This window comes from Takifugu rubripes, chromosome 1 (assembly GCF_901000725.2).
Source record: "Takifugu rubripes chromosome 1, fTakRub1.2, whole genome shotgun sequence".
NCBI classification, from domain to species: Eukaryota; Metazoa; Chordata; class Actinopteri; order Tetraodontiformes; family Tetraodontidae; genus Takifugu; species Takifugu rubripes.
The window spans coordinates 17,569,101-17,581,425 of NC_042285.1; the positions used below are offsets into that span (position 1 = coordinate 17,569,101).

At 43.2% G+C, this 12,325-nt stretch overlaps 1 protein-coding gene across 2 annotated transcripts in view; it reads left to right on the forward strand.

Moving 5' to 3' along the window:
* nalf1b (NALCN channel auxiliary factor 1b) overlaps nt 1–10,947 on the forward strand; it is a 53,731-nt gene extending 42,784 nt beyond the window's left edge. The window contains exons 2-4 of one of the 2 annotated variants that reach the window (XR_003891154.1): nt 6,109–6,280; nt 7,388–9,456; nt 9,557–10,947. Coding sequence is in view for 1 of the 2 variants with exons in the window: in XM_003961765.2 (XP_003961814.1) it covers nt 6,109–6,280; nt 7,388–7,689 (474 nt within the window). In the remaining variant the exon portion in view is untranslated. Of the gene's footprint in view, nt 1–6,108; nt 6,281–7,387 lie in introns of both variants that reach the window. The other variant, XM_003961765.2, reaches the window with a different exon arrangement.
* The last annotated feature ends 1,378 nt before the right edge of the window (nt 10,948–12,325 follow it).

The window sequence follows — 12,325 nt, forward strand, 5'->3', positions numbered from 1 at the left end:
GCCTGACATGGCGGCCCTGACTGGGTGAGTCAGGGCTGCCTACCCCCCCCAGGGAGTAAAACATCCTGATAACAAGCCACATACAACTGGAGGTTATTAATCACATGAGCCATTCGTATTCACCTGTTTCCGACTGTTTCTTCACTTTACATATGTGCAAAGGTGTGTGTGTGTGTGTGTGTGTGTGTGTGTGTGTGTGTGTGTGTGTGTGTGTGTGTGTTCTCCCTCCTGAAGAGACAGAAAGAGAGCAAGTGAGAAAAAATAGAAAAGAAAAACTAGAATGAGAGCACAGTGTGTCTGAAGGTGAGTGGGTACATCTGTTATGCCTCTGCTGGCAACCTTGCACCCACCCCAACCCCACCCCCACCCCCACCCCCACCCCCACCCCCACCACCACCCCCCACTTCCTAGGCTATTTTTCATCCAAATGCTGCAGTATACACTGCAGAGGAAGTCGCGGGGGTGGGCGTGGGGGTGGCAGGGAGAGTAGCGGGAAAGATGGCAGATCTGCTGCGAGTGAGGGGTCGGGGTGTGAGTTTGGAGGAAAGGTGTCACTCGTTGGGATCACAGAGTTGCGTGTGGAGGTGGGACCAGGACCACAGAAACAGGATGGGGGAGGGACGTGCACAAGGCCTGGAGGAGGAGCTGCCAGAAGCGCGTAGGAGCGTGACTCACAAGGGTCTCCACAGTCGGCCGCCTTGCTGATAACTATCTTTGTCCAATTGACCGTCAGTTCAATTGCCAGCAAGAAGATCTCGATGAAAACACCCAGATTATTTTCACTGATTGACAAAATAAGTTAATGTTTGGTGTATGTGGCTATAAAGAATGTCCATGTCTTTATCCATCATCTCATCATCAGCCTTCTCTTGAGCTTCATAAAAGGCTTTACTGTAATTTCTCCTCAGTCAAAAAACATCACTGGCTGTTCGACTCCTCATCTGGTGCAATTAGCTCTGGTTGCAGTCTGGAGACGGCCGTGCAGCATCATCTTTATCTATTCTTTATTATTGATTAGACGCCATGATCACCAAAGGCCCAATGGCAGATTGTTAGTACAGTAAAACTCACTTTACCTGAGTTAACAGACGTGACCTTCATAGGGTCTAATGTGAACATATATATACCGGTACTATACATACACACACACACACACACACACACACACACATACGAGTGTGAATTCACTTGTTTATATGAATAACTGATTTATGCTGCATTTTCAGTTCAAGCAAGGCTAACCTTCGAGGTTTTCAGCGATTATATTCTCCAAACACAGAGCCCCCCCACCAGCAAGCTGCCCTATACAACCTTTAACTCACAGCCCTACATGCTGTCCTTGTAGCGCTTTAACTGGAGGCATATAACTTTATGAAACCCTGGTAACTATTTGCTAAAATCAAATGCACCATCGTAGACACACTCAAAAACATACAAAATGTAAACAAATGCATGATTCTATCTACCAGTTTCCACTTCCAGCTGCCTCTTTTCTTTCCCAGTTGTGTTATATTTTTGTCATTTTTTGCCCCTCAGGACGTCCACGTGTCCTCCGTGTCCAGAACAAGACAGCCAGGGGGAGGCTGGGGTTAAACTGAGGGTCGGATCCGAAACATATGTGCGTCGTGAACTGACCCACCAGCGCTAATTTTCAGAGGAGTTGGGCTTTCACCTTCTGGGTTCTGTGGGTGGGGGATGGGTTGAATAATGATGTGAGTGAATGCAGCCAGCCTGTGGACGAACGTTAATTATGCATCAGTGTCGTCCGTTCCGCAGGCATCCATCCTCAGAATATTGACCACCGTGTCAGTGGTGCTGACGGTAACCCATGACATAAGCAAGGGGGCGCTGTGTTTATGCACCGTAGAGACGGATTAAATACAGGTGCACATTTGCTCATTCATAATTTGGATCAGTTTGCTCCTGTCCTTTTAATTTACTTGACTTACCTTTTCCTGGCGGATCATTTTGTCAGGTGCTGGTGGAGGCAGCCTGGCAGGAGCACCTTAACTAGACCAGTTCGGAGGGCAGCGGAGAGCGTCACCTGACAGTCATTTGTAGTGAACACCAACTGCGCGCAGGAAATGTCTTTCATTATTAATCCCCACACTGCCTCCGCTGCATTTTTCATCATGCATTTTTCATGGAACCAGTACTGGTGCTATTTCCTAATTCATCATTCATAGAGCTTGTATTTTTGTCAATCGCGCCGTATTGCGGCACTTGTCTGACTGCTTTAACTCAGTGAACTTGGTTCTGTCTGCAGTCAGAGGTTCACATCCCCACCTCACCACCACCTTGCTCTATTTGCTTGTTTACACTCGGGTTAATAACCTCTCACTATGATTCTGTTTGTCCTCATCTGGTAATCACATTTGCATAGCCTTTGTTTGCTAAGTGAGCAACCTATGTCAAAGGTAGGAGGCTCCTGCATGCCCGTACGTGCGCATGCGCGTGTTTTCATTGCTGCAGATGGATCATTGTTGAAGGAGTTATTCAGATGTAACATGAATGTAATTGAATAGGTGCCTCTAAGGAGTTGCCTGAGTGAATTCTGTCCCGCTTCATTTTCAATCAGTATATTGTTGTCGGCGTCGGTGCGCCGCTACGCTTGTCTTTTTGTCATCATTACATTCTCTTTGGCTCCTCACGCAGCTTTACGTTGCCCTACCTGTTCCCATCTGCTGAGGCCATTAGCTACGTTCCGTTTTCCTCATATATCTAAGTGATGCTGACACCGTTGCTGTAGGCCAATGAATATATGTGCATGCATGCCTACAAACTCCGTGCTGGATGTATACACCCTATGCCAGGGGTGACCAGCCTTGTCCTACAAGAGTTCTACTTCGGCAGGGTTTTCTGTCCTGCTGGGTAAACAGCGGCTTTCACCGGGAATCCTCGTTCCCTTGGTGAGAGCCGTTGTCTACCTGGTCGGCCCCGCTGGCTTACGCCCTCATGCTCTGGTCTTTGGTGTCTACAGGGGATTAACAGGACTTAAAATGTATAATTACATGTTAAAATCAGCAGAGGATGACAGAGTTAACGCCAAACACGTGAGCGGAGAATTATTTAAATCGATTCAGCAGAAAAGTGGAGGGAAAAAAATCTGATAAAGCAGCATGTCTGCTAAAACTAGAGCTCTCTCTCTCGCTCGCTTGCTCTCTCGTTCTGTCTGTCTGTCTGTCTGGATGTGTGTGTCTCTGTCACAAATTCTATTAGCACATAAAAGCAAGTAAAAGAAAAATGGAAATAATTTAAATAAATTAAATGAGGTGCTGACAATCAGGACCATCTGGGTCCACTTAAAATCAATACTGCAGGGCAGAGTAAGACCCTCTATCAATTAAAAGCTTATTAGACAAGTCATTATCATGAAATAATCTCATTCATGGGACAGCTGAATCTCAACTCTGCATATTACTGCAGCAAGGAAAGCCTTCAATTGTTTTTTTACAATTTTATTTCCATCTCTGTGGGAGCCAGAGCCACATTGGGCCATTTATTAGGTTCGCAAAGTGACAGCTTAACCTAAATTAACAATTAACTCATTAGCTATTCACACTTATTTGCAGTGATGTAAGTGATGCACTATTACTTAATCCATTTCTCAATTCAAAGTATGCAGACACAGACCTTTAAGGTTCTGGGGAACAAACTTGGAGGGCCGCACTTTAAAGCGGATACTATGCTGCTGCCGCTGTTTCTGGCTGAGGTAAAATGCATTGTGGGATATTTAGCGTTCCCACGTCCACACAAATCATGTCTGATGCACACTTGTGGAAATGGGCAAAGCAAGTACACATCTGAGCAAGTACGGTACTTCTGTAGCAAACATGACCACCGATGCTGTATCACAAGAATATGAGAACACAGGTATGAACAGCTGCATTGGGAAAAGGCCTGAGTCCATTAGGTAGCAGGTTTAGTCCATTAAGTCTAAGTTTAAAGAGTGAACCCAAACCCAGAGTGAAAACATGGCGATCTTCCTTATGAACATATGTGAACATTCCATATTTTCAATGATGCCCTTGAGCAAAAAGCCTTCAAAGCAACAGCTAATTTAGAATGTGGATGATTCCACATGCTTCACTAAATGCTACTACCTTGACAAGAGTTAAGGTGACATTTGTGATCAGTAAAAATCAAAGGTAGTGAAAGGATGCAGAAGTAGCAGCCTGGAAATGTTGAAAGGCAGCTGGTTGGCCTCCCAGTGGGAATCAAGACAACACAACACACTAAAAGAAAAGTGAAATAAGGTGGAAGAGTCAATTCTACCAGGGACTCTGTGCGTTTTAACATCAGGAAGACTGAGCAACAGCCCCCAGTTTCCAGCAGACGGAGAGAGGCCTGAAACAGGAGCAGCTGCAGGGGAAAGTCACTCAAAAGGACTCTGTGCATAGCAAAGGGTCACAGAGACATTTTACAACCTTTAATATATGTTCCACGTTTTCAGCATGCCTTAAATGTTGCTAACTGGAGCTGTTTTTGGATGTTTAGCATTACAAACTGTTTAAAAGTTGAAATCAGTTGCGATTCATATCCTTATGGCTCAAATCAAAGGCATACTCAGTTCTTTAGGTGGCGTTTAGAGATAATCTATACACTTGTGATGCTATTGATTTTTGTTTTCTCTCTGAGCTTGGATAGAGATGGCCGGTTACACTGTGGCTGTAAAGTCATTTTGCTGAGATGTCATTGTTAGCATGAGGCTGAATGTCACCCTGCCTGATGACGCCAACAGCAAGAACAAGATGACAGAAAAGTGCTCCACAGAACGCGTGCAAACCGACGCAGACAGGCCCTGCGATTCACACCAAACACAGATACGGTTATTATGAATCTAATTGCTGCTCTGCTAATCTAATCTAATGTACACAAGCTTTAACACTCGCTCACGTGAGCACAAAATCAACTGTGACATTCACAGTGATTTAGCTAAAGGGAGGGCAGCAGGGTCTGTGTGTGTGTGTGTGTGTGTGTGTGTGTGTGTGTGTGTGTGTGTGTGTGTGTGTGTGTGTGTGTTTAAACCTACCTTATTTATGACTAGAAAACAATTTATTAGAACACAGTCACTTCCCATAAGGCATCTGTGATGGCGTCCAGTATAAGTAGCTGCACATGTCCGGTCATGCATACTCATATCTACTTATCTCATTTAAATATTCTCCTCAAGCAGCCACTTCTAAATATACTCAATAAAATCAAAAACCCTTCTTTAAAGGTTAAATCATTTCTGCATTAAAATAAATGACCCAAATTTCTGCCAGAACACATTTTAAAAACTTTTTTATAGATAGAATGTCTGCTTTAATTCCTATTGAAGGTTTATTGCATCATTCTGACCAACATTCCAGAGCAACGCATGAGTGTGTGAAAACGTGACATGATCCATGAAGTGATACGATCTGGTTCGGGTGCATGAGTTTGAGCGAGCAGCAGGTGCTCTCGGTGGAGTTTTGCACAGGAAGTAGCAGCTCATTACTGCAGGTGGTAATGGCACACACGGATGCAACTTCTTTATCACATGGGAAAAGAAAAAAAAAAGGTGTTAGGTAAATGATTTGTCCCCATTTGTGCATGTGTACGTTGGAGAAAATGGGTGCGAACAAAACACCACGCAGACATATCAACACAGACCAGGTCTCCAGGACCACACATTGATGGTAATCCTGTAATATGTGAATACGTTTTTTGAAAAAAGCATTAGCACTTATAAACGTCTCGTATTTTAGTGCAGAAGGAAACAAAAACAAGCCTCTGACGGTGATCGTCGAACGTCGTTACTGGTCTTTGCGAGCCTGTGCGGCGTTACACATCCTCAGGTTGTCGACCAGTTAAAAACCACTGCAGTGTTCTGAAAACGGAGAGATGCGGCCAGTAATCCTCAATTTTAGGCTTGGCAGTGTTGCCGGTTGGCTGTCAAAGTGACGGCAACAGCCAGTTTCATTACACAGTACACATTTGAATCACCAGGACATCAGCTAAGCTGGACAGGCAGCGCACAAACACACACGTGACTCTTCTCCAGTGGAACTGCTCCCTAACTCTTGCTGTTTCTCTCTCTCTCTCTCTCTCTCTCCCGTCCTCACCTCTCTGGGTCTGATCTAGATGGTTTATAAGCAGTGGCTGTGTTCTCAGTACTTCCAGACCACCCAGATTCACTGCAGCAAGCGAATCCCCTGTGGTCACTACTGCCTGGAGGTGCAGCAGCGGTGCCCCTTCATCCTGCCCGACAATGATGATCTCATTCATGGAGGCAGCCCCAGTTTTATATGCACAGGTACAAACAAAGTCATCCCACTTTCCATTTTGCATTGTTAATAAATAATAATAATAAAATGAAATGCTAGTGTTAGGTGTTTCACCTCACAAGTAGCTGTGCTGAATTTTGGACATTTTGCATTATAATTGCTGATTTTAAAACCCAATGTAGTCACGGTACACCGAATGTCCCCTGACAGTTGGAATGTTTCGGATTAATATTGCAGCTTCATCATCCTGTGCAGCGATAGCTGTGTAGGTTTTACTGCTCATCATTTTCACAGGTACTTTGAGACTGATGCCTGAGGCAGCTGAAACAGTAAATGCACCATCCGAGGTGACGGATGTGACAGTAGATGTGTTGTTCCTTTTATATCTGTAGCACAGTACAGTTCAGAGGACTTTGGGGACTCCTGGAAGGATAAATGAGGAGTCCTGTTCCAAAAGCCAGAGCTCTGGCCTCTGACCAATCGCTTCATTTTTAACCATTTTCCTGGAAAATAGTAGATTAAAGTAACCACTTTGTCCGGTTTATTAATGTCAGTTGGACACATGGCTGATCTGATTGGGTGGAACTAGTGACCTGACAGTTACAGGATGGTCAGACTAATCTTCAGACTCCAACGGTGACAGTCTGTCACATTGTCAGTCACTCAGGATTAGAGAAAGATATTCTGCATTAAAAGGTATTAAGATCTGTGCCTTTTGAAAAAAACACCACATATATTCCAAATCCTTGTAGATCTTTACACAACAGTGAAACAGTATTTTTTGTGAACAATTACTGTAACACTGAGGAGACTGGGCGTTCCCAGACTGATGCTGCCCTCTAGTGGCCACTGGCCCCACTTGTTACAGTCAGGAAAGAAACAAATTCAAAGTTGTCTGAAAATACATAATCGTAAATCATTATCATTTATTAAATACAGAGAAAATGGCTTCAACTACATTGCATGAACTAAATGAGCTTCATGTCTTGTCTCGTCTTTCCTAACGGAAGCGATGATGCTCAGCAATATTGCGATAGAACCCCTAATTTACACAGCATCTCAGTGGAAAACTCACACTGTCGACTCAGTATCAATGGCTTTATTCCTCTTTTGTCCCCTCAACACTGACCCTCCAGGGCTGCTCGAGAACCATCCGTCAGGTGTGAACCCAGACGCAGAGTGCTGCGACGTGCGGTGGGACATCAAAGTGGACAACCGTTCAAGGGGAACTCTGAAAAGGACTCACCCGCCCTGCCAGCACCGTACCTCCCTCAGCTCCTCGGCAGCCTGCAGACTGTGTAACAGCCGGCTCAAACTCTGCCTGCTGGTTCTCGTCCTCCTACATACTGTTGCCAGCCTCACCGCATCCCACAATGCAACAGGAATAGGCCTTCCCGCCATCACGTCTCTGGAGGAGAGCCCTGCCAACGAGGAGTGATGGAGCTGCCAGGAGGAGGGGAGGCTGCTGGGAAGGAGGCCGGGAGGCGGGGGGAATTCCCTCCCCATGGCAACCGCGACGGAGAAATACAGCCACAGTTGTGCGAGCAGCTGCAGTCTGTGCTTGTGGATATTCTGCAACAGCCTTCTGGCAACTGAAAAAGTGGGACAGTTTTGAAATGAAAGACACTCAAATCAATCAAATAAATAAACAAGTAAACAAACAGACAGAAGAGAGGAGTCAACTAGTCCCTGTGAAGGAACAGGGACTCTGCCACAGCCTTGCTGAGTGGGAAGCTCGGCTTCCTCATGGCTGAGTTTCTCTCACTACGCTTTTTTACACTGTGTTCCAATTATTGGTTTCTGTTGCACTGGCTGACTATGGAATAACACAATCATATTCTCAACCCTTCATAAATCATCATTTGTGTTTGTTTCTGGGTCTCACATACAGGAAGGTTCCTCAAAAAATGGGTGTGATGGTTCCTTTTTCAGATTGTACTGTGTGTGTGTGTGTGTGTGTGTGTGTGTGTGTGTGTGTGTGTGTGTGTGTGTGTGTGGTGCAGCGAGCACCTGTGAAGGTCCCCAGTCCCTGTGCAGATGCTGGATTGTCGGCCATAATCAGATTAAAAACTGGGCTTTGAATGTGACTCTGATGTCCATATTAAGCACTCTGTTTAACACAGGTTCATGGTTCTTTGGTGATAATATTCACTAGTTAACGCTGTCTTGGTAACGACTAAAACACTTCTGTAATGGTAGGTTACGGCGGTTAAAGCTAACACTTGGTGAGCTCTCACTGCTGCTTTCAAACATCTCTGGTATCCATGGTTGAAGTGATGTTCTTCAAATACCTTTTGCCAACCTGGGATATTTGTTTTGTATAATAACCATCTTAAAAATGAGGTGGATCTCACTTTGAGTTGGCCATCTGTTATCAGAAGTTGGAACAAAGCACATAAAATAGTTTTTATCCCACAGAAAATACCATGAAACTGTGTTAAACCTGCCTTGACCAAAGATGCATTTTAAGGCATTTTACCAAATCCACATTCAGATTGTGGCCACATTTCAGCCCGATTGCTCTTCCCCTTCAACTTTTTGATAATTTTGTTAAAGATAGGATCCAGTCAAAACAGCATCAGCAGCCTCAACTGCAGATGTTGCAGAAGCTTTCTCTCTGTATCCTGATGGCTGCATTTGATAAACAATCAAGTGTGACTGACAGCTCAAGAATCAACTTTTTAATGGATCATCAGCTCTTCTCCAAAACACTTTTTGATCTGGAAGTTGCCATTTTAAGCTCAGGCCTTTTTATTCATGGGAAACACACGGACTGGATTTTATCTATCGTTAAGACTTTTTTTTTTTTAAATTATTAATTATTACTTTTGCCAAAATATCTCAAGTTCATGAGGAAAGTTAGCATGCTACCTGCAAACCAAGTTAATGTTTCACCCGTTGATACCTGGAAAGAACCTCTGCCTGTTGTACTGGGACGGTTAGTCGAGGAAAGTTAGTCACCGGTCGGTTTGGATCCGACCCATCCTGTAGCATACCCATTTTTTTTGTGTTTTCAAAAATCACACATGTGTACCATTAAATAAAGGGCTTACTAGATACACACTCCATTCAAACGTCATCAGTTCAGACACTGTCATGATATTAAGGTAGAAAATCACGGCTCATTTCCTGTTTCTTTGTCGCTGAGTTCCACCAGCTGTTGCAGGAACGGATCAGAGCGCGAGAGGAGCTGCTCAGTGCTTGTGTGAGCATCATTTGATCATTTTTATATATTTCCACAGATGTTTACCAGTATGTAAACAGAGGGAATGGTGTGACCTTAAGGGCTGACTTCTTTGTTTTAGTTCCTAGAACTTCTGTGGTCTCTTCGATGAAGGCTCTGAGATCAGGTACTTCAGCCATGAGGTCCCCCCAACACTCTCAAGTATGTTGACGACTTTGACAAGATGTCTAACCAACTAGCTGATGTCAAGGCTTTTAATACACAGCTTATATGAGGATCAATCATCCATTGCTGTATCTGCTTTTTATGTACGGTACAATCTGCCCCACCTCCATCTTCTAAGGCCACCAAATGCTGCTATTTTACCCGCCACCACTAGAGGGAGATTCTTCATTCATTAATATGGTGTGAGTTACGGGCGAAGTCAGGCCTCTTGAGTTTGTGTCCAAAGTGAATTGCTGCCGTTTTCTGGCGAGCACAGCAGCAGCAAATCAGCTTCCTGGCCAAACATGGAAGTGAACTAAGAACCATTTAAAGTCAGGGGTTAAGTGCCAAAGCAATCAAGCAAATGAGCCCCTCTGAAAACTGCTGCTTTAAACGTTCAACCGCTCAGTGGTGCAGAGACGGTGTGTGTCGGTTTGCAGAAACGTATTTCATTGTTTATGATTTCACAAATTGGCTGTTGGACCTGCACCAAAGCTGCACAGATCAGTGCACGTGTTGGGGGGAAAAAGGTGTGCAAGCTTTCTCTCCATCGACACTAAAATGCATCCAACTGAAAAAGAAAAGTGCACATTGTCCCCACAACAGTCTGTAGCGGTTGCCACGTCCCCTCACCTGCCAACCAGGAGAAACTGATGTGTTTTACCCTCTCACACCTGCACCTGGTGCCCCGTCACGCCTCTCACCACAGTCCTATTCTCTATCTTGTGGATCTATGCAGAAGCCCATTCTTTTTTTAGTTCATTTTCTTTATTTTTTTATTTTGTAAATACATTCCCCAGCGCGCTGAACAACGTCCGTCTCTGCGTCCAGGTTTCCTAGTGTAATATGCATTGACGTCACGCTGTTGCTTCTTTATTCCAGTCAAGTTTCTTTTGGTCTGACATTACTGGTGTAAAAGAGGTTGTGGTGAGGTTTCACCATCAGACTTGTCTTCAACCTTATTATGAAAGGGTGTGTGTGTGTGTGTGTGTGTGTGTGTGTGTGTGTGTGCGTGCGTGTGCGTGTGCCAGTGTGTGTCCAAGAGAGATTTATGATTATAGAGATGACAATGGTTCAAAGTCATATAGACGTATCATTACAGTTATGATTATTATGATTGCTATTACACTACCAGTATATTGTAATATTATAGATGCTTTAGTTGAAGTAACATTTAGTTTTTTTACAAACAACTTTGATGAAATAATTTATAAGACAGTCTCAAAAGTCATGATCTTTTTGAAAAGTATGAAAACTACTGCTATGATGATTAAAATTGTGTTCTGATGAAAATAAATAGAGACATATATAATATGTGCCTCTGGTGTCTTTATTCGTTTTCTGTTGTGATGCACTTTCACGTTCACCAGCATGCACTCTCTGAGGAGCTCATGCTGGCACCTGTCTGCAGTCAGCAGTAATTCCGGGTACCTCTGTCTGCACCTCCGGGGACATGACTCCCCCCGGGACATGACTCCCCTTGGGACATGACTCCCCCCGCCATCAACACACATCCTCTCTGGCACGGTGTTTTTGACCGGCACGCTTTGGTTTAGACATTTACTTTCTGTCTTTGCACTCTGAAACCAAGCTCAGCTGTCCAGTGTTATTCTGAAGAAAATCTTAAATTCCAGCAGATCTTCGACACAAATCACTTTAGATTTAAAATAAATAAATAAATAAATAAATTAGTTGATGATGTAATACGATTAGCAGACCGCTAGAGGGAAGGCTATTATAATTTAATCCGCAGAAAAGCTTTTTAGTTCTTTCAAAATATAATTTAAATCCCGATAATGTAATTAATAAAACCAAAGTTGGTCGAAAAAACTAATATTTGATTTGATTACAATTTTTACTATTTTATTTTATTTCTCAAATGAATCAGGTAGTATAACTGCAACATTTATATGTTGTTGTTTTTTTTAAACTGTATATAACTTCGCAATTACTGTTATGTGTAAATAGTTACAGCTGTACAGTTTTTGAAAAATCTATTTATGGTATATTATATTCGATTTATTTTATTATTATGAATTTACTCCACAATTCACACTTTAAATTATGTTGCAGGACTATTTTGAGCTATTGTTTTACCCCCAAATTATTTGTTTAAATTGTTGTGAGTTTAATCTTGAGTAAATAAATGCACTTGTTAAACGCGTTCCAGCTGCTGGTTGTCAAAGCTAGTAATGGCCAGTAGGTGGCGCCATTAAACAGAGTTCAGACTGGACATCAGAATACCGTAAACATTTGCAGGTTCCACTGGTTACTGTCCAGTATCTTTAACTAAATCGATTGTGTTGGTTGCTACTAAAACACATAACCGAGAGGAGTCAAACCTTGGATTTTACTGACATTGCAATCACAACTTATGTAAAACTGCTGACCGGGAGGAATAAACACTCACCTTTAATATTCTATATGTTGACGCCCATATATTAATTCATCACGTTATTGAGATTCCCATTAGGCGTGATTTACATTTACATGAAGTGACTCCTTTGCAGTTTTTGTTCATATTTCTTGGGTCGACAGAGATTTATTTATCTGTTGTTCCAGGCTGCTTCTAAATGATATAGAGTAAAAAAAATTGCATTTTCTCCCACAGCTCTGGGCTGGAAGTCTTTCCACTTCGGATTAAAGGCCTCAAATCCATTTCACCATGTTGGAAGGATGATGCGCT